The sequence below is a fragment of the Phodopus roborovskii genome, unplaced genomic scaffold, assembly GCF_943737965.1.
Source record: "Phodopus roborovskii unplaced genomic scaffold, PHOROB, whole genome shotgun sequence".
Lineage (NCBI taxonomy): Eukaryota > Metazoa > Chordata > Mammalia > Rodentia > Cricetidae > Phodopus > Phodopus roborovskii.
In genome coordinates, this window is record NW_026125264.1 from 265,149 (window position 1) to 291,831 (window position 26,683).

The 26,683-nt window shown below is 46.0% G+C and overlaps 1 protein-coding gene across 1 annotated transcript; it reads left to right on the plus strand.

Moving 5' to 3' along the window:
• Ggt7 (gamma-glutamyltransferase 7) lies at positions 1 to 26,675 on the plus strand. Its single transcript, XM_051192501.1, has 15 exons — positions 1 to 239; positions 8,899 to 9,134; positions 9,391 to 9,542; positions 10,747 to 10,864; positions 12,070 to 12,137; positions 12,350 to 12,423; positions 12,730 to 12,926; positions 14,398 to 14,485; positions 16,096 to 16,223; positions 16,400 to 16,488; positions 19,910 to 20,059; positions 20,166 to 20,283; positions 20,984 to 21,121; positions 22,204 to 22,303; positions 25,936 to 26,675. Exons 1-15 carry the CDS (start codon positions 71 to 73, stop codon positions 26,097 to 26,099), a joined length of 1,989 nt encoding a protein of 662 aa, XP_051048458.1. The 5' UTR covers positions 1 to 70; the 3' UTR covers positions 26,100 to 26,675.
• The last annotated feature ends 8 nt before the right edge of the window (positions 26,676 to 26,683 follow it).

Below are 26,683 nucleotides of genomic sequence, written 5' to 3' on the forward strand. Positions count from 1 at the left end.
CCCTCCGCCCTCGCACCCCCCTCCACTGCCACTTCCGGCAGGCGCTGCGCTGCTGGGGGTTAGGGCGAGGATGGCGGCAGAGAACGAGGCTAGCCAGGAGAGTGCCCTAGGCGCCTACTCGCCAGTGGACTATATGAGCATCACCAGCTTCCCGCGGCTGCCTGAGGATGAACCAGCGCCTGCGGCCCCGCTGAGGGGCCGCAAGGATGAGGACGCCTTCCTGGGAGACCCGGATACTGGTGAGGCCCTCTGTCCCCATCCCTGCCCCGCCTTGGGGGGTCCCGGTCCCCCTTCATCTGTTCTGGGCATACACTTCCAGTCTCCCATCTCCTTCATTCATCCTTTCATCCCGGACCTCTTCCCTTCTCCCTCAGCTCTGTTAACTGTGTGGTGGGAAAGGGGATATTTTTTCCCATAGAGGCGTAGGATGCGACGCAGGAGAGGATGCAAGGACTGCAGTAGGAGGGATTGTGATTACCTTTTAGGAAAAACCTATTGAGAAGGAAGGAATGCTCAAGGGGGAGAGCCTTAAGAACGGCTGTGATCACCTAGTAAAGGCTTCTCTTTAGTTACAGAGGACAGGGTAGAAGAAACCAAGTCAGAGGCTGCAGCAGGAGGGATGTAGTCTAGATCTTAAGGAGAACTTCACCACACCCAGGAATTATGGGAAGTAGAGCGTCTGGAGAAGAGCTGAGAATCTTTCTCTTTATGTCCAGAGAGTAAAGAAAATATGATTCCCTTCTATCTGAGAATTCTGGATATTGGGAGACAAGGGGATGGACTGCATGACCTCTCAAAGTCCTTGGGGACTACAGTGCCTTTGATGTTCTGTGGATTACTCTACTGCTTTCAGAGGTGTGGGTCTGGCACAGATGTTAGCCGGGTTGGTAGGAGCTTCTGGTCAGTAACAAGATTTGTTCCCCAGGAATCAGTCTCCACATTTTACTGTGTTCTCAACCTCTGCAGAAACTGAAGCAAATGGGGTGTGGGGAGGAAGCAGGACTTGAGAGAGACCTGGGGACCAAGAGCTCTCTTAGCATCTCTCCCCTAGTGCTTTCTCTCCTATCCATGTGGCCCAGCTCTATACTCTCCTCCATTCTTTATCCTGCATCCCCTCTGACCTCTTTCCCTCAACGTCACTTCCTGGCATTAGAGCATCCTTCTGCCTCCCTCTCTGTCTTCCTCCGGTGCCTATACTTGAGCATTATCCCTTTCTGTACTGAGAGATGCTGCTTCTCTGACCCAGCTCTTTCTAGACTGACTCTTCCATTGTCACTCCTGGCAACTGGCCACTTTTTAGTCATATGGTTCTGATCAGCAGGTCCCACCAACCTAACTGGATCACATTGTACCTGTGATGGGGTATGGAGACTTTGAATCCTCAAATGTCAGAGCTGCTCATCAAAACTAATTTTCTTGGGGAATTAGCCTTAGGGGTAGAAAGAAGAATGTGGGAAAGTATGTGGTGATGGAACCAGCCATTTGGTCAACCCAGGTTTTCTATTCAGAGATTGAGTAGTGTACTCCTGACTCACTATATTAAGTAGGTGTGCCCTGTATTGTTCCTTAGTTTTCTTTTCTAACAAAGAATACCCATATGTCCTAAATAACAGATTGGACTCTTTGATCTGTCTCCTGATCCCTTGTTAAAGTCATTGCTTTATAAAAAGCCTGAGGTTATTTATTTGGGCAGTGATGTGATTACTGTGTACCTATGAGACCTCTAAGGGCAAGAATCATGGCCTTTTTTAAAATTCATTATCCTGTCTCCAGCATTCAGCAAAGCTTTGGGCACTTAATAAATAATTGTTGAATGAATAGATGAAAGAGGGAAGATTTCAGGATGAAATAATGACAGGGAATGGAGTTCCCAAACCTCAAGAATGCCTTATGGGATTTCAGTGTAGGCTGTGTCCTGATGTGCATGACAATTCAACCAAGAGGGGCTGGGAGTTTAACTCAGTGGTAGAACACTTGTCTAGAAATTCAGCCTAGACCCTGGTTAATTGAGCTCCTGGGAACTTATACCCTATCACGAGGGTGTACACCAAAGTTCCCAGGGCCTTGCATTGGAGTGCCTTGCCATCATAAAAATATAAGCATTTAGATGCCGTGTCACTTAGGCCTGTTTCCAAGTCCCAAGAGTCTTTTGGTCCAGCTAGACCAGTTTGTTGGCTGATATGACCTTCTATATTCTCAACCTAGTAGTGCCACCTAGTGGCACTGCCCCATCTTCTTAGCAAGACCTTTGTTGTGCTTGGCTAGCCTGTAGCCTGGCACTCTCCAAAATCAAGTGCCAGGCATCCCAAGCAGGCCTCAGAGAAAAGAGCTAGACAGTGACTACTTCAAGGTTAGAAAATGCCTTTGTTCCCTTTCTTCCAAATGGAAGCCACGTGAACCTTCTTCTCCTAGGCATTAGCCTCTACATGTCAACGTTCTATGCTAAAATCAGCACATCTTCACCACATGCTTCCTTTTTGTCCAGGGCCATTGTCAGTAAGTGACACTGCCTTTCAGTCAGTGTCCAAAGTAGAAACCCAGAAGCCACTTTCAAATATTTCCCTCTTTTCTTCTCACTTTCAAAATGTGACCTGGTTTTCTATGTCCTCCCTCCCAAGAAGGTCCACCATGTCATCACCACTCTAGACTAAGCTACTAACCTGTTATACCTGTGTGACCCCCAAGTTCCTAGTTGTTCTTCTCTCTGCTGCACTCACACCAAATACACTCACCACTCCGCACTTCCAGTCAGGTCACTCCCAAGTTCAGAAATCTCCCCTTGAGAGAGTTCAGGGCCAGGATAGGCTACCTAGGGAATTCAAGTCCAACATGGTTTCTATTATAACCTGTTTTTCTTAAACATGGGGGGAGAAAGAACATTAAATATTTTGATCAGTTACCTTCAGACAGCAGCTCCTTGTGCCTCACAAAGTCAGGATAATCAAAATTAAACCCACCTTTCTCCTAAAACATACTGGGGTATTGTTTGTTTAATTGGTTGTTTTGCTTTTTTGTTGTTGTTGTTGTTCGTTTGTTTGGTGCTTTATTTTTTTGTTTTGAGACTGAGTCTTACTCTGTAGCTCAGGTTGGATTGGAACGCACTATGTAGATGAGGCTGTCCTGGGATTGTAATCCACACTAGCCCTAAACTTGTGGCAATTCTGATGCTTCAGCTTCCTGAGTGCTGGGATCGCAAGTTTGAACCACAGTGCCTGTCTCTAATAAACTTCTTTTTCTCTTGGCCCCAAACCAATCTTTTCCCAGTATGTCACTCTTGCTTTTATTAGTGGGATTATTGCCCTATCATGTATATAGGGCACATATCATGTACTCAAGAAAGTTTTTTTCCCTATTTTTGTTATTTTTTTTCCTCAGTATATAATTTTGCTGAATAAATGAGTAACTCGATGTGCTGGTTGGATAATCTTAAATAAGTCTAGTTGTGGTGAGGCCATATTATCTTCATCTTAAGTCATTTTATCTCATTGGAGAAGTTTGGATTTTTGCTTATTTGCATTTTTTTTAGACAAGGTCTCATGTATCCCAGTCAAGTTTTGATCTCCTGGATCTTTCTGCCTCCACTTCCCAAGTGTAGGGATCACACATGCGTGTCATCACACTCACCTAATTCATTAGATTGGTTTTAAGCCCTGGAAATAGCTGTCAGTGCCACACAGAGCAATAGAAAGGAGGCTATCAGATGACACAATCTCCATTCTCCTACTTATTTGTGTTATGGCCTTAGACAGATGGTCCCACTTAGCCTTGGTTTCTTCATCTGTAAATTGAGCAAAGTTGAGCCTAGCTTGTGAAGTCATGAAAATACTTGAATAAGGAACTATATGCAAAAAAACCAAAAACAAACAAACAAACAAAAACTAGTGATCATCAGCATCAAGAAATACAAGCTCTTGCTGGGGGGGATGGCTCAGTGGGTGAAGCCCTTGCTGTTCACCTGTGTGGACCTTAGTTCAGATCTCCAGAACCCATCTAAAAAGCTAAGCATGACATGGCACATTTGTAATTCCAGTGCTTCTACAGTGAGATGGGAGATGGAGACAGGAACCTGGAAGCAGATGGGCCAGCTAGCCTGTGTACATGGCTGTACACAAGGGACTTTTTCTCAAGCAAGATGGAAGACTAGGACCAATGGCCAAGACTGTCCTCTAACTTCCACACATGCTCATACATGTTACATACAAGAAAATGTATGTATGTGCACACCATCAGATACGCACACATCACACACACACACACAAATACATACCTCATACAATAGGAAATTAAAGTTCAAAGCCCCTTCATTTGGTATTTCTATGGGGCTAAAAGGGCTTTGTATCCACAGAGGATATTTACCAACTGTTTATTTAATGATCTCTGATTTACAGACTTCTAGTGACGGTGTTGTGGTTTAGACACAAGCATGATTAACTAAGGGAGACCCCAAGAAGACAAACTTTTTCAAGTATTTTGTTATTTTATGTATGGGGGTGTTTTGCCTGCTTATCTGTGTACCACAAGTATGGAGTGCCTGAGGGAGCCAGAAGAGGGCATCAGATTCCCTGGAACTGAAGTTAAAGATTCTTCTGAGTCTCTATGTGGGTGCTAGAAAAGAAACCCAGGCCCTCTGGAAGAGCAGTTAGTGCTCTTAATCTCTGGGCCACCTCTTCAGCCTGACAGGCTTTTTTAAAAAAATAAAAGTTAAAAACAGGGCATCAGGCACACATGTGGTAAACAGATGTTACAAGCAGACAAAACATAAAATTACAATAAAATAATTTGAAAGCAAAAGAGTTAAAGGCAAATAAAAGTTATTCCCTTATTGTAAAAAAAAAATAATAAAAATAAAATAAAATAGTGAGGAAAATAAAAGTCCCTTTCTCTATTCCCCCCCCTTTTTTCCCTCTAATACAGGGTTTCTCTGTGTAGCCCTGGCTGTCCTAGAACTTGCTCTGTAAACCAGGCTGGCCTCAAACTCACCGACAAACACCTGCCTCTGCTTCCCAAGTGCTAGGGTTAAAGGTGTGTGCCACTATGCCTGGCCTATTCTTTTTTTTTTTTAATGATTTTATTTTTACCTTTAATTATGTGTATGTGTTGGTATCTGTATGTGGGTATAGTGCTTACAGAAGCCAGAGGTGTCTGATCCTCTGAAATTGGAGTTACAGATAGTTATAAATCACCTAGCATAGGTACTGGGGACTGAACTTCAATGCTCAGCAAGAAAGCACACACTCTTAGTTACAGAGCCAGTTATCTAGTCTCACCCTCCAATTCTTTTTGTTGTTTTTGGAGACAGGGTCTTTCTATTAAGAAGCTCTGGCTGTCCTAGAACTCAGTATGTAGATCAGGTTAGCCTCCAACTCACAGATCACCTGCTTCCTGAGTGCTAGGACTAATGGTGTGCACTACCACACCCACTACCCTCCAGTTCTCTCCATCCTCACCCTCCTCTGTCTGTCTTTGATTTTTTGAGACAGGGTTACTTTGTGTAACAGCTCTGGCTGTCCTAGAACTCCCTCTGTAGACCAGGCTGGCCTCAAACTCACAGAGATCTTCCTGCCTCTGCCTCCTGAGTACTGGGATTAAAGGCATGCGCCATCACTGTCTCCTAAATGTAATAAAATCTTTTTTTTAAAGCCATATATGATGACATGCACACATAAGCCCAGTGCTAGGGATGCAGGTACAGAAGGGTCCCTGGGTTTGATAGACAGCTAGACTAGCCTAATTGAAAAGCTCCAGACCAATGAGACATCTTGTCTCAAAAGGAAGTGAATGTTTCTGATGATGACACCTGAGGTTGTCCTCTGGCTTCCCCACACATTTGCATACATGTGCATTCTCATAATACTCTTACACATGTGCATGCACACAGAAAAATAAAAATAAAAAGAATAGGGCTGGTGAGATGGTTCGGTGGGTGGAGGCACTTGCCACGAAAGCCTGATGACTTGAACTTGATCCACCAAACCCAGAAAGAGCCAGATGTGGCAGTTTGCATACTTAGTCCCTAAACTCCTTCAGTAGAATAGGAGACAGAGACAGGAGAATTGTCTGGAAGCTTACTGGCCTTCTAGCTTGGGGTGTGAAAAGCAGCAGTAACAAGAAGAGAGGCTCTGCCTCAGCAAGTTGAAAGGAGAGACACGAACCTAGAAGAGTTGTCCTCTGACGTCACACCTGCTGTGGTGCACGCACTCTTTTGTGCTCTCTTTCTATGCCTGTCTCCAATCCTCTGTCTCTCTCTTTCATGCATGCACACTAATAATAATCATAACAATGATAATAAAGTTTTAGACTTTTATTAGGAATATGTCAGACATAGCGACTCACACCTGTACTCACAGTACTCAGGAGGCAAAGACAGGCAAATTGCCTCAAGTTGGAATCCAGCCTGGACTACTTAAAAAGTTCAAAGTTGGCTAGAGCTGCCTGTCTCACAACACACACACACACACACACACACACACAGAGTAAATAAGAATGTAAATGAGTGTCTTTTCCTAAAAGTGCCCATCTTAAATGCATTCTAATAATTCTGCACATATTATTTTATCTATGTATGTGATTTCTTATTTATATAAAAGATGGAGGTGTGAGTTATGAAGGTCCTTAAACACCAAGTCAAAGATCTTGGATTTTTATCAAGTAAACATGAAAAAATATGACAAATTTTAATGTTATCACTCAAACATTTAAAATCACAAAGAACTTATTGTGAGTACAGCAATAAGGTGTTAAAGCCATCCTGTTTCCTTGTTCAAAAATATCTAGACCTTTCTGGCTGTTGGGGTATGGGTTCAAGGGTAATAGCACCTAGAGGAGAGAGAGGACCATGGGATAAGAGAAGGTCTAGCACTGAACCAGTGGCTGGCCTTTCCTGCTAGTCTGTCTAGGGAGCTAGCTCTGAGAATCCTCCTGGCTCTGTCTCACAATGCTGGACTTACAGGTATGTGTGGCCCTGCCTAGCATTTTACATGGGTAGAAAAGGAAATTACTTTCTTCACACGTCATTTCATGGATTCCTGTACCTGGCCCATCTGTTAGGGATGAGCTGCATTATTATAATGGAGAAGGTGAGGCTCATGACTTGAAGTGACTTGTCTGAAGCGGCTTTCAACTTTCCCTTGCCTCCTTTCTTATTTTCCTCCAATCTGTTCTTCACACAGCAGCCAGAGGGATCATTTGAAAACACAAAACAGATGGCGTCTTAGTCAGTGTTCTAGTGCTGTGAAGAGACAACATGATCATGACAACACCCTCCCCACCCTCCCCCTAAACCAGGGTTTCTCTGTGTAACAGCTCTGGGTGTCCTGGAACTCGTCTTGTAGACCAGACTGGCCCCAAACTTGCAGAGATCAGCTTGGACCATGGCTACTCTTACAAAAGAAAGCAATTAATTGGGGCTTGCTTACAGTTTGAAAGGGTCAGTTGTTCATTATCATCCTGGCAGAAAGTATGTCGTCACGCAGGCAGATGTGGTGCTGGTGATGTAGCTGAGAGTTCTACATCTGGATCCACAGGCAGCAGAAAGAGAGAGGCAGTAGGCCTGACATGACTTTTTGGAACCTCAGTGGCACATTTCCAATAAGGCCACTCCTCCTAATCCTTTCAAATAGGGCCTTTCCCTGATGACTAAACATTCAAATATATGAGCCTGTGGGGGCCATTCTTATTCAGATCACCATGGATGACTTACCAACCAGTCTGACAGCTCTCTAGTGGCCTCTCATCACAGGTCAGGTCCAAGTTCTCAGTGTCCATAGTATACAGGACTAGCCTCCGCCCTGATTGGTGCCCACCCCTCCACTCCACTCCCATCCCCACCCTTTGCTTCCACTCCAGAGCCACCAGACCTCAGCTATTTCTTTCAAGTGTCAAGCTCATCCCTACATTAGGACCTTTGAGCCTGCTGCTCTCTTCCTAGAACATTCTATACATAAATTCCTTGTTCTCATCTACCAGTGGCAGCTTTTTCTTATCCCTTCATTCTCTGTTCAAAAGTCATTTCATCAGGTGGCTCTTCACTGATTTCCCTGGTAAGCAGCCCTCCTTCCCTCTTAATATCCCTCTTAATATTTTATTTCACACTCGTGTGTGTGTGTGCGCGCGCGTGCGCGCGCACACACACGCACTGATTCATGGGATCTTGTTCAGAGGACAGAGTAGAACCTTGGATATTGCCCCTTATTGTCCTTGGCCGTATTACCTTGAGCAATCTCTCACTGAACCGGAAGCTAGCCTTTTCGGTCTTTTCTGTCTCTGCCTCACAATGGTGTCAGGGGCTTTTTATGTGGGAGCTGAAGAGTTGAATTCGGGTCCCCATGCTTGCAGAGACTTATCACTGAGTGCTCTCACAGCGCTGTTACCATTGAGCCAACTCCCCAGCCCCACATGCTTTATGTAATCTTCGCCACAACTTGTTTTCTTTTCCTCCATTATCTGCTCTAGTACAGGGCCAGATATACAGCAGGCGCTTGTATCTATTCAATGAATGGGTGAGTGGAGCAAGGCGGGAAGCCAAGGTAGTTGGCTAGCTTAGTGGCCTCCTTGTCCTGGAGGCTTTTATATCCGACTTGGGCAGGATAAGGTTTCCAGGAGAGGCTGAACACCCTCAGACTCCTGGATATTCTCATCCCCGGGCACCAGTTTCATGGGTATTTGCCAAAAGCAGGAATCCCATCTTTTAGCTGGGCAGTTTGAGGTCTTTTCCCATATGGGGATTGGCTTCCCACGAGGGGCGGGTGGTTAGGTGTGTTGGAATGGAGGAAAACTGAGCAGTGCAGGGCAGTAGGGTTTGTGTAATGGGCGGGGCTGGGGGGGCACGTGGAATGCCCCGCCCTGAGGACTGCAAGTCCAGGTAGGAGGCTGCCAGACCAACACTCAGACACCCCACAGACCCGGACTCCTTCCTGAAGTCCGCCAGGCTACAGCGGCTGCCTTCGTCCTCATCTGAGATGGGCAGCCAAGACGGGTCACCACTACGGGAGACACGCAAGGACCCATTCTCAGCCGCAGCAGCCGAGTGCTCCTGCCGCCAGGATGGGCTCACGGTCATCGTCACTGCCTGCCTCACTTTTGCCACGGGTGTGACCGTGGCGCTGGTCATGCAGATCTACTTCGGGGACCCCCAGGTGAGGGGAGCAGATGGGCAGAAGGGAACTTGGGAGAAGGGGGTGAGGAGGACCTTGAGAGGATGATGGGAATTGAATGGCTAGGTGATGGGAGCCTGCTAGGAAATGGAAAGGGAAGAGGTGAGGTGAGAGAGGAAGGTTCCCAAAAGAAATGGTCGTGAGAATCAAGAAGACATGAATGCCGAGGTTGTAGGAAATGGCGGTACTTGAGGGTGGTGGGGGGGTCCTACTAGCCCACTCTTCTCTTGCATCCTAGATCTTCCAGCAGGGTGCTGTGGTGACGGATGCCTCCCGTTGCACAGCACTGGGCATGGAGGTGCTCAGTAAGCAAGGCTCTTCCGTGGATGCAGCTGTGGCAGCAGCCTTGTGTTTGGGGATCGTGGCTCCACACAGTTCTGGCCTGGGCGGGTAAGGAGCTGGGTAAGAACCCGGTGGAAGCCTGGGTGCCTCAGGGCCACTTCTTATCTCCTGGTCTGTGGGCCTGGTTGCAGGTTTCTCTTGGTTTGAGTTTAAGGTAGGCCCATACTCCTCGAACTTTCTCTGTCAATACCCAGTTTTACTCTTTTTCTCCCTGGATGGAGTCAGAATCGCAGTACCATAAGGCAGAGACGGAGGCATGTTCAGGAGCTTTCAGTTCTCCACTAGGAGAGAAATGTGATGTATAAAAAAGAGGAGCTCAGGGAGCAGGGGGGGGGCATCGATTAAAGCAGTGATGCTCCAACTTTAGGTTCACAAATCCCGGTGACTCTGATGAAAGCTGTGGACTTTGTCCACAGAAAATACACCCCAGGCTTGGGGTTCTTAAAACCAAGCCTACAAATTGGGCACTCAAAAGCCAGACCCAGCACCTAGACTGGTTTGGTTTGCCCATTTACATTTTTTTTTTTAAATGTTTGCGGTTGTTAAAATGTCAATAGTTTTCGTAAAAATTCAGATTGCTAACCTCTCCAGAACAGTCAGGAGATCGGTAGCATGAAGCCCAGAGTCCCATGTGGCTACAGTTATCTGGAGCTGAGCAGAGAGCTTCCCGTGATGGGCCAGGGTGCTGGCCACTTTGCTGTCATTCCAGCCACTTTAGTTGTCCCCCTGCCTTCCTTATTTTGCCACGTGGCTGCACATATTTAACTTTGCCACCCCCATCTCAGATGTAAATATGCCTCAGAAAAAGAACGAGCTGACAAATATCATTCTCTTCGTAGGACCAATCCTCTGTGCTCTACCAACGACATTCCCCTTTTGGCTTCGAATGGTTTACCCTTACATAATCCACTCCTAAGGGAAAGGGGGGGGTATACCATGTAGGCAGGTGCAGGAAGCTGGCAGGGGTCCAGCTCTGGTCCAGGGTGGGGACAGAACAGCCTGTTTCCCCAGTCTCTGCATTTTTCTTAATCAGGGATTAAAGTCTCCAGTAACCTGGGTCCCCTACCCCCTTGATTTTACCCTTTGTAGGATAGCTGAGTTTCTGAATTCCTCCTGGGGAGGGGGCTCCAACATCTGACCCAGCATGGCAAACAGCCTACAGCCTCACTGCAGGGGATTAAGGGAGTGGTAGCTTAATCTTTCAGAAGGTTGACATGTTCTCTTTGCTTTCCACTTTCTGTGTGTTTCCCAGCGGGGGTGTGATGCTGGTACATGATATCCGAAGAAATGAGAGCCACCTGATTGATTTCCGGGAGTCTGCACCAGGGGCCCTCAGGGAAGAGGCCCTGCAGAGGTCCTGGGATACCAAGGTGAGTTCCCTGGTGAAAAGAGGGGCCTCCCTACATTCCCTTTTGCTAACCTGAGCATTGATTTGCTGCATATTTACTATGGGGGTGGCAAAATAGTTGAGCAAAATGCTCTTAAGCTATATAACAACAGGCCACTTGCCCTCCCCCCTTCTAAACTAACGAACGGCTCAGCTGGTAATGGCATTTGTCACTAAGCCTGACAACCTAAATTTGATCTCCAGGACACACATAGTAAAAGGAGAGGACCTAGTCCTACAAGATGTCCTCTTATCTTCACACACACACACACACACACACACACACTAATGAAATAATGTAATTTTAAAATCAAAATAAAATGGACAAAAAAATTGGATGACTAATAACAGATAACACTTGAACAACATCTTACTTCTCTGGTAGTTTTACTTGTCTGGAAGAAAGTATAAGGCCACCTTTGAGTACTCTGAGATATCACTCAGTTGATGCCTTAAAACTCACCTATCTCAGCCTGGTGGTGGTGGTTCATGCCTTTGATTCCAGCACTTGGGAGGCAGAGGCAGGCAGATCCCTGAGTTCGAGGCCAACCTGGTCTACAGAGTGAGTTCCAAGATAGTCAGGGCTACACAGAGAAACTATCTTAAAAAACAAAAACAAACAAACAAAAAACCTTGTCTCTCTCTCTCTAAGCCTAATGACTATGACTTTCCCAGGCTGTGTCATATTGGGAGAAAGAAACTAGAGGCAAACTCACTATTTATTGAGAGCAAAGGAGGAAACATAGTAACTTGGGAAAGTAGGTATTTAGTGCCATGGCAAAAATCAAACACACCCCTGAGTTACCACAGCTCAAGTGATGGTGTCATGACAATGAATTGGCTAAACTGAGGTCCTTTGTTAACCATTTTAAAAAGACAAGGGTACCCATTACCCAATGTGAACAGAATTTTACCCAGATTGTTTGTGTCCTGCCTCTTGAAAGGGTTTGCTTAATTTATTAAATCCCTCAACTATGGGAGATAAAGACCATTCTACATTTGCATATAAGAAGTCAGGGAAGAGGGAGAGGTTCCCCTTGGGGAAAGCTTGACCCTTTCCTGGGATACTTGGCCTATGTCTCTCCCCTGTGCCAGCCATTCCTGGCTTGGGGCTCTGCGGAGTTCAGCCCAGCACCCCCCTTCCAGTGACCTGGTCTCCTCTCTCCCTCGCCTGCCCGCCTCGCCCAGCCTGGGCTCTTGGTGGGGGTCCCTGGAATGGTGAAAGGGCTACATGAAGCTCACCAGCTCTATGGCAGGTAAAGACCCCCGCCCTGGGGACCAGGGGCCTCTGCCTACATCCCTCCTTGGGTGGCCTTCTCCTGTCCTCCTGGATTCTTCCCTTCCCAACTCCCCTTCCTAACATCCCCTTCCCTTGCCAGGATTCTCCTTCCCAGGAACCCCCCTCCCCCCAGGACCCCTCCTCCTTCCCCCAGGACCTCCTCCACCCCCTGCTCTCCGGCCCCCTCAGGCTGCCCTGGTCCCAAGTCCTGGCCTTCGCAGCAGCTGTGGCCCAAGATGGCTTCAACGTGACCCATGATCTAGGTCAGTGGGACCTGGAGGTAGGGGGGAAGGTGCAAGGTTAATGGGAGGCCTTCGAGATTTGGGCCCCAAACAAAGGGGTTCTTTTCTCCAGTTTGCTCCTCAGACTTCTTCCCATCTCACCTGGAGACAGCCTCCAGTGAGAGAATCTGGGAAGAACCTATATGTACCCCTGCCCCTGCCCCGCTGTGACAGGCTTCTGGGGAGCCAGAGTTCTCAGGGCCAGTCACTTAGCCCTCATCCACCCCACCTATTACGCATCAAGTCCAGTCTTGGCCTTGCCCACCCAGCCTCTTAACCTTCCCCCAGCCCATGCCTTGGCTGAGCAGCTGCCTCCCAACACATCTGAACGCTTCCTGGAGACTTTCCTGCCAGCGGGCCACCCACCTTTGCCTGGAGCCCTGATGCGACGGCCCGATCTAGCTGAGGTACTGGACATACTTGGCATCTCTGGCCCTGCCGCCTTCTACAGTGGTGGCAACCTCACATTGGAGATGGTGGCGGAGGTGAGTGTGACAGTGGGAGGTGGAGGGTGCTTCCTCCCCGCTTTCTCCTCTACATAGTTTCTGACTGTGTGCGCTTCATAAACAAAGTTGACCTCTGGTGATAGACATGAGACCAGTGGTTATTTAGGGCAAAAAACACCACCTACTATGCGATATGAAAAATACGGGACAGAGATGCTCTGTCTTGAGAGGGAAGCTGGGCTTCTCAGGGCTGGTGCCAGCTCTACCACAGTCCAGCCTATTTCTTCCCAGGCCTGGTGAAAACTAAGCATTAGTCTCAGTACCCCAGGGCCCAAATCGTCCCTGCTCTCTCTGGGATTTTCCAAGAACCAATGCTAATATTTTCTTCCCTGGGAACTCATTGGGACTGAGGAGATTGACACAGGAGGATACCCCCAACTCCAAAGAGGCTTTGTCTAGGGTAATCGTGGATTCTGAGAGCATTGTCAAAGAACAGGGAGCAGAGGCAAATAGAGTGGGATTATGCATTGGGGACATTTGTCTAAGCCTCTGTTATATACTGTGGGGATGACATAGGCGTGTCACTCAGTCATGAAGTACATTCTCTACACCAGACAGTGTGTTTTATTAATCTGCCAGACACTTGACTATATATTAGCCAAGAAATTCAATGAGTAGTTCACTAAGGGCAGGTAAATCAAAAGTTTTACATATTAGAAAGTGCAAAAAAGATTGATAGTGGTAATACTAATTTAAAATTGGCATGGAGCTGGAGAAATGGCTCAGTAGTTCAGAGCACTGGCTGCTCTTCCAGAGGACCAGGTTTGCTTCTCAGCATCTGCAGGAGCTTGCAACCATCTGTAACTCCAATTCCAGGGGGAATGTGATGCCCTCTTCTGGCCTCCATGTAATTCCAGGGGGAATCTGATGCCCTCTTCTGGCCTCCATGGGCACTGCATGTATGTGGTGCACAGACAACCATGCAGACAAAACATCTAACTAAACACATAAAACAATTTTAAATTATTTTTAAAATATTGGCAATGAATGTGCTGCTAGAATGGAATGAGAACATTGATTTGTATGAGATTGGTGCATTGGTCAGGAAAGAGTGCTCAGTTATGTAATTATGTTGAGTGGGTCGGTCCTACCAGGATCATTCAAAGTTCATAGTTTTGTAGTAGCCTTACTGTTTGTAGGGGGCCATGCTAAGTCTCAAACCTAGGACCTTGAGCATACTAAACAAGCACTCTACCACTGAGCAAAACCCCAGCCCTGGAGTATATTTAATTGGTTACAGTGAAATGTCAAATTCAGGTTTGATAATTCTTACACACATGTTATTTCCTCTGCCTCCTTTTTTCTTGGGCTGATGGCATCCCTAAAAGACATGTTGGTGGCTATGGAAGGGACTAAAGTTGTAAACATCTTCTCTGTCTATGACTAAGACATATATCATGGGCCATGCCCACATGCGCACAGTGATGGACGGACATTTTCTCCTTTCCAGGCTCAGCATGCAGGCGGTGTCATGACCGAAGAGGACTTTAGCAACTATAGTGCCCTCATGGAGAAGCCCGTGTGTGGAGTGTACAGAGGTGACCTCTCCCCCAGCTCCCAAGGGTCCCCACTCAGGAGGAGCTTTCCAGACCATGGCCATATCTTTTTGGCCTGGAAACTCCTCTCCATGTCACAGGATATAAAAGGAGGCAATGAGCTCAGCTCCCTAGGCAGCCAACTGTTGAAACAAGCCAGAGCCAGCCATGGGGTCAGTTACCCTAAGTGATTAGGATGTGGTGGGGGGCTAAGGCCTGGAAGTTGGGGGTTCTTCTGAACATGGCTTTTCCTTTTGTTTTGTGGGGATTTGTTATTTATAAGCCTTTTTATAGTGCTGGGAATTGGGCCTTTCACAGAGGACAAATTTCTCATTACTGAGTTACATCCCAAGATGCTTTCTTGGTTTGGGTTCTGTATTTCGTCAACTCAGTCCCTTCTCACTGACCCATGCTTCCTAAGAATTTGTCAGATCAAAGTCCACCTAAAGGCAGATTAAACCCTTTAAAGATAATCACAGACTTGCCCCTGATTGACAGTAACAGACAACTGGGGCCTAAGAAGGGAATGGAACAACATGCCTGACTCAAGAAACAAATCAAAAACTCAGAAAGTCAAGCCTGTGCATTAATGCAGTTTACGTTTCTTGACCCCAAGATGTTGGGTTCTAGGTCCCTCGAGAGTTCTTAGGTTTTTTTCTCTCTAGGAAGGACAGGTCACCCCAAGCCCCAGGTGAGGCTTCCTCTGAGTTCCTATTTCCAGGTTCCTGTCTTTCTTATTCCTCAACCAGAGTTAGTAGTGTATGATGAAGAGGAAAGATTATGGCTGTGGAGTCAGGAGGGCCTAGGTGAGCGTCAGCTGTACCATTTGCCTTGAACTTCCTACTCTGAGCCTTGGTCCCCTCCTTAAAATGGAGACAATAATGGTGTCCACATCTCAGGGTGCCTATGAGGACCTGATGAGATAATATAGGAAGTTTCCTTGACCACAGTGGACACTGAATACACATGGGGTTTTCTGTTTTTCCTCCCCAGGCTGGGTTGTCTCAGCAGTCCAAGGCCTTGAGTGCTGTAGGTTCACCTGATCTCTATTCCTGGCCCAGTTGCTTCTTATGCCTCAGTTTCTGCCCCTGATTCGATGAATCAGGTAGTTACTGTCAGTGTTCTATGCCGCCAGTGTTGTGATTATTCTTTTAATGTCTAACCATTGAATAATAGAGTAGGGAGGGCAGGCTGCTGCTCCCAAGACATTTCAGGTTGAGAGAAGCCATCAGGGCCCTTGAGCAGTTCCTGACCTGTGGGAGGGACTGAAGGAAGTTCATGGCAAACCAGGATTCTGTAGACATTGCTCACCTATCCCTGCTTTGCCAGTGACCTGTAATGTGACTCTGAGCAAGACAGGCTTAGTATGTTCTTAAGTCTTAGTTTCCTACTATGACAGAGAAAGCCAAAGACCAGTACCTGATTTCGAGCTCAGCCCCACCTCTAGCCAGCATGGGAATTTCAATGGGTCCCTTTGCCTCTCAGTGGTTTCCTTTCCTCGTCTGATAAAGGCTTATCGCTGTGTGTATAATGGTGGGATGTGCATATAAGATGTGCTATATGAGGATGACTTGACTCCTCTCCTGCCATCTGGTCATTTCCTATCCTTTCAGGCCACCTGGTTCTCAGTCCCCCACCCCCACACACAGGCCCTGCCCTCATCAGTGCTCTCAACATCCTAGAGGGATTCAACATTACTAGCCTGGTGTCCCGTGAACAGGCGCTTCACTGGGTAGCAGAGGTAAGGCCCGCTCTTCCACCTCTCCTGGATTGGGGAAGTAGGAATGGGAAAGTGGAATACCTCCTTGGAGAGGGCGAAGACACCTTTGAGTTTTCATACACATGAGGATCCCCACACATGAGTGGGGGTGCTGGGAGGGTCTGGCAGCCTTTCCCACATCCCCGCTATGTTTTCAGAGCCTGAAGATTGCATTGGCCCTGGCTAGCAGACTGGGAGATCCTGTCTACGATTCTACCATCACTGAGAGCATGGATGACATGCTCAGGTTTGTCCCGGGACATGACCCTGGGTGCTGTAGAAATCGGGGTAGATATGGGAGAAGGTATCAGGTGAAAAAGCCAGGGAAGTCTCAAGGCTCTTTCAGCCGAACCCTAACTCAGTGTGACACTAGGTGCCTCTGACTGTATCACCTTCTCTGTCTGCACAGTGAGTTGGTCAACTGCTTATGAATCCTTTTTGACCTCTGCATGTACCTAATCTGTATGGGCACAGCTGTTCACTTTGAGTAGGAAAGGAAAGTCAGAGAGCAACAAAATAGTTTCCCTGCAAATGCTGGAGTTGATGGGGCTTTTGTGTGGTTATATCTTTGCCAGCGGCACAGAGGTAGGACTAGACTCTGTTAGACCTACACATCGACATTTGCTAGCTGTCACTCTGGGAGAGTAATTTAAACTCACTAAGTCTGTTTCTGCAAGGAGCCTGGCAATACTGTATCCACTCTGTAAGGTTTTGATGACAACAACCTGTAAATAAATAAAAGAATAACATATAAAGCATTTAGCACATTAACTGGAACATAGTAAATGTGCAATAAATGCAATTTATTATTTCTAATTGGCCATAGAGGTAAGAATGAGTTGTTTGACTGCTACTGTATCTGACTTACAGCCAGGCTCCAGGAAAATCAGAAGCCAAAAATATGTTAATGTAAATTTGTACTGTTACTCAAACACAACTCTATATGTTAAATTGTGAGCAACTTATAATTTAAAATAAAAAGATGGGAATCCAGAATCAGAGAAAGGGATGCATATTTGCAAATAGCAGGAACAAGTTCAAGAGGTCTCTTGCATAGATAGCATGGTGATTATAGTTAATGACAAACTACTGTATTTTGAAGAATATAAAATGTTTGGTATTTTCACTACAAAAAAAAATGATAACTGTGGACTCTCACAGTCATTAGTGAGATCTGACCATTCCTCCATGTGTATGTACCTCCTCTTCAAAACACCATGCTGGTGGTGGCTTGTGTCTACAACTCCAGCATTCTGGACAACGAGGCAGGAGGACTGCCATAAATTCAAGGTCAGCTGGGTCTACATAGTAAGTCACTGAGCTAGGTCATGGGTTAACCTGAGCTACAATGTGAGCTGCTTTGTAGGAAATACATCTAATTATACCTGTCAGTTTAAAACTACGGAGATAGGGGAGATAGCTCAGTGGGTAAAATCACTTTCAGCACAAACGTGGAGACCTGAGTTTGAATCCCCAGAACCATATAAAAACCCAACGTGGGTGTCTGTAATTCTAGTAACCTCTTGAGGTGGGAATAGAATTCCAAGAAGCCGGCCTGGCATACACAGTGGAAAAAAAACAGCAGCAAGCCTGCTTAGAAGTGAACAGCGAGGACAGATGCCCATGATTGTTCTCTGATCTCCACATGTTCATCATGTCATGTGTGCACCATGGCAGACTTGTGCCCTCATACACACAAATGCACACACTATATCAAAAGTTAGTATCGTGCTGGGTATTATCGTGCTCCAGTACTCTGGAGGTAGAGGCAGACAGATCTCTGAATGTAAGGCCAACCTAGTCTACCAGCCAGGGCTAGAAAGATCCTGTGTCAAAGACAAAAACAAAAGTTAGTAACATTTATCCAAACAAGGCAAAAATAAGAGCAATGAAAACTAGTGAACATCAAAGCAGTAAGGACAAAGTGTGAAAACTAAGTCTTTCCTGCCCTCCCAAAGCCCTGTAGCTCAGTCTGTGTGGTCATCAGCTGTTTGGGTTGAAAACCCGAATGAATGTCTTTGGTCTTTGGTAGTCCTTGCTAACTTATCATTCCCTAATCACTTCAAATGACCCAACACACAGTTATTAGTAGTAATAATGGAGAACTCCTTGGTTGGTCTTTAAGCATGAAAACTACAGCTCTAAAACTTGCTTGCATTTACATAAAACACTCAACTGTTTCTGCTAGTAAATAGTTACTGGGGGCTTATTGTGTTTTCTTTGCCTTGAAAATAGAAAACCTAATAACAAATAAAGATCCCCTCCTCCTCCTCTTAGGACAGAATCTTGTTATATAGTCAATCCTGGCCTAGAACTCTTTTTCTTTTCTTTTCTTTTTTATATTTTATTTTATGTGCAATGGTGTTCTGCCTTCGTATATGTCTGTGTGAGGGTGTAGGATCCTCTGGAACTGGAGTTACCGACAGTTTTGAGCTGCCATGTGGTTGCTGGGGATTGAACTCAGGACCTCTGGAAGAGCAGTCAGTGCTCTTAACCACTGAGCCATCTCTCCAGCCCCTTGGCCTAGAATTCTATATAGTCTAGTTCTGACCTAGAAGTTCAAAATTTTCCACTTCTACCCCCGAAGTGCTGAGATTACAATTATTCACCAACACTTCAGGCTTTAATTAAATGTTTCATTTGTTTTGCTTTATTAATTTTTTAAAAATTTTATGTGCATTGGTGTTTGGCCTACGTGTATATCCATGTGAAGGTGTCAGATCCCCTGGAACTGAAGTTACAGATAGCTGTGAGCTGCCATGTGGGTGCTAGGAATTGAACCCAGGCCCTCTAGAAGAGCAGCCAGTGCTCTTAACTTCTGGGCCATCTATCCAGCCGGATAACCAAACAAGGTTTTTTTGTTTTGTTTTTTGGTGTTTTTGTTTCTTTGTTTGTTTTGGTTTTTCAAGACAGGGTTTTTCTGTGTAACAGCCCTGGCTGTCCTGGAACTCACTTTGTAGACCAGGCTAGCCTCAAACTCACAGAGAGCCACCTGCCTCTGCCTCCCAAGTGCTGAGTCAAAGATGTGTGCCCCCACTACCACCTGACTTAACTAAACATTTTTTAAAACTTTATTTATCTAATGATGATGACGATGTGTGGTATGTGTATGCATGTGGGGCCATATACTTGCCATTGTGTGTGTGGAGAGGTCAGAGGACAACTTTATGGAGCCAGTTCTCCCCATCTACCTTAATGTGAGTCCTGGGGATTGAACTGGGGTTGTCAGGCTTGTACAGAAAGCACCTTAACCCACTGAGCCATCTTATGGGCCCCATCTAACTAAGTTCTTAATGAACTTTAGTCCCAAACTACAAACATTAGACCAAATCAATCAAGCTTGTTCATTCCAAACAAATATCTCAACATATCCACTGGACCCCAGACATTTTCATAGAAAGGAATAGAACCAAAAAACTACCTCTTGATTGAAAAAGTAAGTAAAATAAAAAGCTGGCTCTAGATTCTGAATAAAACCTAAATAAGTTGGTTCAGCTCCATAGTTATTTTCTGGGAGTTTCCTATGTGTTAGCAGTGTGGTCTACTGTTGTAGTCTTAATAATCCAGTAAAGGGGGCAGATTTGACTAAGTATTTACACAAACATCACAGACAGGTGGGGTGTAATAAAAGCTGTCATGTGCTCATTCCTCTACTACCCCCTTTGCAGCAAGGTGGAGGCCGCCAACTTCCGGGGCCACATCAGTGACTCTCAGGCAGCCCCCGCCCCACTCCTGCCTGTCTATGAGCTAGATGGGGCTCCCACAGCTGCCCAGGTGCTGATCATGGGCCCTGATGACTTCATCGTGGCCATGGTCAGGTATGTCAGTTCAGGCTTAGAACCAGCGACAAGAAATCATTCCAAGCAGGATGGGTGAACTCGATGGCAGCCACAGGGCTCACTCATCCTACTTCTGCCCACCCAGCTCCCTGAACCGGCCGTTTGGTAGTGGCCTCGTCACTCCCTCTGGGATCCTACTCAACAGCCAGATGCTGGACTTCTCCTGGCCCAACAGGACTGCTAACCATTCTGCACCCAGCCTGGTAGGCTCTTGTTTCTCTAATCTCCCAGGGACCTTGAGGCTTGGTAGGACACGCAGCACCATGGGTCTTTCTTTTTCCCTGCTATTTCCTATAAGAACTAATATTTTAAGGAAACAAAATGTTCACTTCATCCCCGTCCCTGCTAAATCTGGAGTATGGAGGCTGGTGCGTCTAAGGAATCCTTATGTTCTTCTGTCATGATCTTAGTGTGACTACAGAAAGTCTTGCCTTCTCTCTGGGCAATGAGACCATTGACCCCTATTTAATGTTTGGGCTCTTTCTAGCACTGGAGATATATGCTAGGCTAATGGTGCTCAAATCTGTGACTGCACACCAAAGAGGGGCCAAGAGGAGGAATTTAGGCATATTCGTCCACTTGGAGACCAGAACTTCTACTCTGGCAAGCTTCCTATAGGGCAAAGACACAGAGGTGGTCCATTGTGAATCCTACTGTCCTCATTACTAGTTTTCTCCACTCAGTCTTTTCCCCTTCCATCCATACCTCATAGCTCAATGGTTCCAAGTCTCTTGCTCCTACCACACTAGTCTTCCAGGAACACTTCCTCTTTCACAGACAGCACGCTGTTGCTAGGAAGGGACCCATCTCCCAGGAGCTGAACTTGTGGACCATGTATAAGAAAAGCAGTGGTAAATTGGTCCACTCTACATCTCTCTTTCCATCTCTGCTCTCCTGCAACAGGAGAACTCAGTACAGCCAGGGAAACGGCCCCTCTCTTTCCTGCTGCCCACTGTAGTCCGACCAGCAGAGGGGCTCTGCGGGACCTACCTCGCTCTGGGGGCCAATGGAGCTGCCCGAGGCCTCAGTGGCCTGACCCAGGTGAGTTACTCCATTAGGAGTATTCTGTAGTCGGGAACCATGCTGTGACCCGGTCTACAGATGCTCCACATTATCTCTGGGATGTTTTTCCACCTTTTCCCCAGCAATCATGAGCTGTGTTGCATTGTACCAGGCCTGTTTGGGGCACAATGTGCTGGGATGGTGGGAACCTGAAGATCTCTGTCTCCACAAGTTTCAGGGAGAAATTTCAGGGCAAGTAGAATCCAGAAGTAATTTAACATCTGGGCTGCCTGTGTTCTGTAAGCCTCAGGTCCCATCACCCCCTGCTCTTATCTGAATAGACCATTCTGTGGGGTCTTATTTTGGAAGGAAGGTCCTACTACTCTCCAGAATACCTCAAGACAGTTCCATGAGTGCCTTGAGCAACTGGCACATAACTGGCTTGTATTTTTGACAGGTGATACACTAACTCTGGAATTAGACTCCCCTGAGTTCCAACCCAAGTGCTGCCAATGTTTAGCTATGTGATGCTGGGGAAGTCGCTTAACTTCTCCTGAACATTAGTACCCTCACCTGTGAAGTAGAGCTAATAATAGCTAACATCATAGACTCCTTAGTAGGTGTTAGGCACTCTGATATATGTGTTGACCCTTTTAACTTCACCAACTCTGGGAGGAATGACTGTTTTGATTTTACAGGTAAGGAAACTGAAGCTCAGGTTAAAAATTTGGCTCAAGTTCACTTGGCTAGTAGCATTGTGTAGGAAGTTCAGTTCTAGAGTCTATCCAACCTCTAACCATTAAGCTCAAACTACCTATATTGACCACTAAATCACCCTGCTAACCCTGCCTTCTCCAGAGAGAAGGAAGCCCTTGGCTAGGTTATAGAAGACTAATAGTGCCTCTTCCTTCAACTCTAAAAATGGGTCACATGGCTCTCAGGTGCCTCTTCTGTAAAATGGGGACAGTTATCATAGGTTTCCAGGACCATTGCAAGACTTAGATGACATGCCAAATGTGAGCTTTCTAAGGACTAAAGAGTTTGGACCAAGGATGAGCGCCATGAAGTCTTGAATCATTGTCCCCAGAACAGCTGTTGTTTTTGCTCCTGTTTTCCCACAGGTTCTACTGAATGTCCTGACACTGAACCGGAACCTGAGTGACAGCCTAGCCCGAGGACGCCTCCACCCAGACCTGCAGTCCAATCTCCTGCAGGTGGACAGTGAGTGCAGAGCAAATTTCTAAGGATGGGCACAGGGACTGGTGGAGAAGGGCTCTCCCAAGGTTTCTCCTGCTTTGGCCAGCACTAACTTCCTTTTTGTGCAGGGTTTGGGGGTTCCCCTGACAAATTCCTGTAGGGCTAATGTAAGGTCTGAACACTGGAACCATCTTGGCATTTCCTGACTTTCTGACATTAGGAAAACTATGTCTCAACTCTTGACACTTCCTTTTCTCCCTTATAAAATAAGATAATAGTTTTTATGCAAATCTCCATAACCTCCATGGTGTATGATGAAGACTTAATATGTGCCAAGCATCATCCCAGCTTCAGGAACACTGCATTTACAGGCAGACAAAAACATAATAAGAGAAATATGAGCTAGCAAGAGAAAAGCTTGAGCACAGAGTCAGAGCAGGATGATGTAATTGGACCTACAGGGATGGGAGAAGGCTTCTCTTTGGTGACATCTAAGCTGAGATCTGAAGAGTGAGAAAGTCCCTACCATGCCAAAACTGGGGCAGAGCTTTGTAGACTAAGAACAAATGAGGAAAACTCACAGCAAAGTTGGGCTTCATGTTTTTTTTTTTTTTTAAAGAAATAAAAGAGACCAAGGTGAATGGGGATATATACTAAGATCAGAGAGGAGAGCAGGGACCAGATCATGAACCTCAGCGGTTTATGGTAAGGAGATAGAGTTGCCCCTAACAACAAAAGCTTAATTTTGGGCACAGTTTAGTTTTATAAATAATAGGAAAACATTGCACTTTTGAGTAGTTCTTATTATAATCAATCTGCTAGTTCAAAGAAGATTCAGAAGTGACTGAGACAGCCCTTGCTTAGTCAGTACCATCACTATTTTGCAGATAAAGAAGCTAATGGTGGTTATAAACTAGTTAGAAATCTACCAGCAGGTGGCTTTGGGAGGCTTCACAGAGGAGGTGGTGACTGACTGGGTTAGAAGTGGGAATTGGGCATGAAGTGACAGATGACTTTTTGGACAGGAGGAACAATCTATGAAAAACCCAGAAAGAATGGTATGGGAAAACATCAGTAAGAGCAGCTGTTTCCCAGGCTTCTGAGTTTACCTAGCACCTTTGTTACTTCGCAAATGCTGGGTAATCTCACTGATGCATTTATTGTTTATTTTCTGTGCATGTTTTGTCTGTATGAGGGTGTCAGATCCCCTGGATTTGGATTTGGAGTTATAGACAGTTGTGAGTTGTGGGTGCGGGGATTGAACATGGGTCCTTGGAAAGAGCAGCCAGTGCTCTTAACCACTGAGGCATTTCTCCATCCCCTACCTTCCCTGTTTTCTATTTACAAAGTATAGTTTGAACATAAACATGAATCACAAATAGGAAAATGGCATCATTTCCAACAAACAGATGATGAATAGTTATTTAAAAGTTATAAAAATATGTTGAGGTCATCATTAGGTGGTGTTGTCTACAGATAGCCGGAGAATCACTCTCACTGTATGAGTTCAGAAAATGTTAGAGACCAGCTTGAAACTTGATACTTGCCATAATCAAAAGGATGAAAAGTGAACCACAAAGGAAACAGGTTTCTGATGTGATGATTTAATGTTATTCAGTAATATGGAGTTTTTAGTGCATGGTGGTCCACACCTTTAATGCTAGCACTCAGGAAGCATAAGTTGGTGGATCTTTGTGTTTGAGGCCAGCCTGATTTACAGAGTGAGTTCCAGGACAGCTAGAACTATACAATAGACAGATTCTGTCTCAAAATAACAAACAAACAAATAAAAACAATAGTTCTTTTTCTTAAGAACCACCTAAAATCATCCTGTTTGGAAACATAAGACCAAATCTTTATAAAGGAGCAAAGGAAGTGACATAAACTAGGCTTCCACTGAGGTCTATGTTAAGAAGACTCATGGCCTGATTTGCTTTAGGTAGGGGATGTGGATTGAAGAAAGAACAAAAGTCTAGAGAAGCACAGGGGATATGACTCAGGGCAGGAGATGATGAAAACCTGAACTCAAACCAGAGGTTAAGCAACTACAATCTTGCAAATATCGACTTAAGTTTTACAATGTGCTGAGCTTCTCTAAGCATTAGGAAGCAGTCACAAACAAGACAACCTGCCTTTTAAAAACTTTAAATTAAGGAGATACAGTTGAAGCAGGGAAAAGCAGGGAGTGCTAAGTGTGGCGGTACATGCCTTTAATCCCAGCACAGGAGAGACAGAAGCAGGCAACTCTCTGTGAGTTCAAGGCCAGCCTGGTCTGTTATTGTAACTTCCAGATCAGCAAAGGATACACAGTGAGACTGTCTAAAACAAAACAAAATAGCAGGATATGACCAGGGATGTAGCACCATTGGTAAAGTGCTTGCCCAAAGTACATGAGGCTCTAGGTTCTAGTCCAGTACCATATTAAACTGGAACTTTCGGTGCTTGCCCTGAATTCCAGCACTCAAGCAGTAGAGGCAGAAGGATCAGAAGTTCAAGGTCATCTCGGCTAGTAGGGACATCGGGAGTCTGAGGTCAACCAGGGCTATGTGAGACACCTGTTTCGAAAGAGGGGGAGAAAAAGGAAGGAAGGAAGCAGAATAAACCTGGCAGACACTGATATTCTAGATAACAGGGAAATTCTTGAAGAGGTGCCTTTTAACCAAAGACAGGAATGAAGTAAAGGAGCCAACTTTGTGAGTCTCCAGGGTAAGCATTCCAAGATGAAGCAGTAGCAGGTAACAGGCCTTGCACTTAGAGTCAGCAAGGGTGCCCGTATGGCTGGAACAGAGTTAAGCAAAGTAGAGAATAGAAGTAACTTGGGAGAAGACTTCAGAGAGGGACAGGGATCCCAGCTGACAGTGGGCCCTAGAGGTGGACTTTGAATCTTATTTTAGGACCTGTCGTCAGAGCTGTTGGAGGGTTTGAGTAGGAGAAGGACAGCTTTGGCTAGTGTGTGAAGCTGTAAAGAAGGTAGGACTGGGTGAACGGACGAACCAGCGAACATTAAGTTGACTGTGCAGTAACCCTCACAAGCAGTGGTGGCACCTGGAGATGCAGTTCAGGTCTTTAGCCATTATTAAGAATGACTGCTGAAGCTGCACAGTGGTGGCTCACGCCTTTAGTCCCAGCACTCAGGAGGCAGAGGCAGGCAGATCTCTGTGAGTTCGAGGCCAGCCTAGTCTACAAATCAAGTCTTGAAGACAAACCCTGTCTTGAAAAGCAAACAAAAATAGAATGCTGAGGCTGGGAGTAGTGGCACACTCCTTTAATCCCAGCATTCAGGAGGCAGAGGCAGGGGGATCACTGTGATTTGAGGCCAACCTGGTCTACATAGCAAATTCCAGAGAGCCAGAACTACATAACAGAGAGACCCTGTCTGGGGAAAAAAAAAAATCCAAAACAAACAAAAGAAGCACTGCTTATCACTGATCCCTGGCTGTATGCAAGGCTTGGAGCTCAGTCCTTTCTAAGCATTATCTCCTTAAATCCCTGCAACAACTTTATGTAGTAGGTTCTCTACAATCCCCCATTTTGTTGTGAGGATGCAAATTCACACAGTTCCTGCTTTTGAAGTAATCACAACCAGAAGTCAAATCTGATGGTGAGGTTCCTGAGTCAATGCTCTAAGTGTATGTTGCTATGGGGATGATTTTCAGGTGAGTTCACGGAGGAAGAGATTGAGTTCCTGGAAGCCAGAGGTCACCATGTGGAGAAGGTAGATGTCTTATCCTGGGTCCACGGCAGTCGAAGAACCAACAACTTCATCATCGGTGTGAAGGACCCTCGGAGCCCAGATGCAGCTGGAGCCTCCATCCTGTAGAGCATTGGGGTGGGCGGGATCTCTGCTCCCCGCCTTTGCATGTTCCCAGAGTCCCTCTTTCTCCCAGGTTTGGTCTCAGGGGGACCCCATAGATGCCTCAGATCAGGGGCAGGAGGGGATGCTTAGCAAACCCTATCCCAGAGTAACTGGAAAATTCTCCAACTGGAGGCCTTTGGTGGTAATGGTGACGTTAGTGTCCATGACAGGCAGGCAGGACCTTGAGGAGTCAGATTGTCTGTCTGTCTCTTCTCCTATTTCAGCCATGCTGTCCTTGAGCTTAGGGATGTGCTTGCAAACCCTTCTCAAGGGTCTCACAACTCCAACACCTTTAGACTGGTCTGACCTAGGCCTTGTCTTCCAGCTCCCTTTCCCTGTACCTGGCCCCATTTCTTAAGTGACTAGGATTTTTTTAAATAGGCCATCATAGGGAGAGGTAATCCTCCCCTTCCACCAGGTTGAGGCAGGGGCCTTGCATTTGAAGGTCCCCAGGCAGTCGGGTAGGGGTGTGGGTGGGTATCAGCTCAGGGGCTTCCATTTGCAAAGGGGAATTAAAGAAAGAACATTGCTTAACCATGACTCTGGTT

Bases quoted from the DNA above. Each gene is read 5' to 3' on its own strand.
- Ggt7 (XM_051192501.1), top strand. From the start codon at position 71: ATGGCGGCAGAGAACGAGGCTAGCCAGGAGAGTGCCCTAGGCGCCTAC. The intron at 16,489-19,909 runs GTTTGTCCCGGG...CCCCCTTTGCAG, and splicing joins AGCATGGATGACATGCTCAG to CAAGGTGGAGGCCGCCAACT. The intron at 20,060-20,165 runs GTATGTCAGTTC...CTGCCCACCCAG, and splicing joins TTCATCGTGGCCATGGTCAG to CTCCCTGAACCGGCCGTTTG.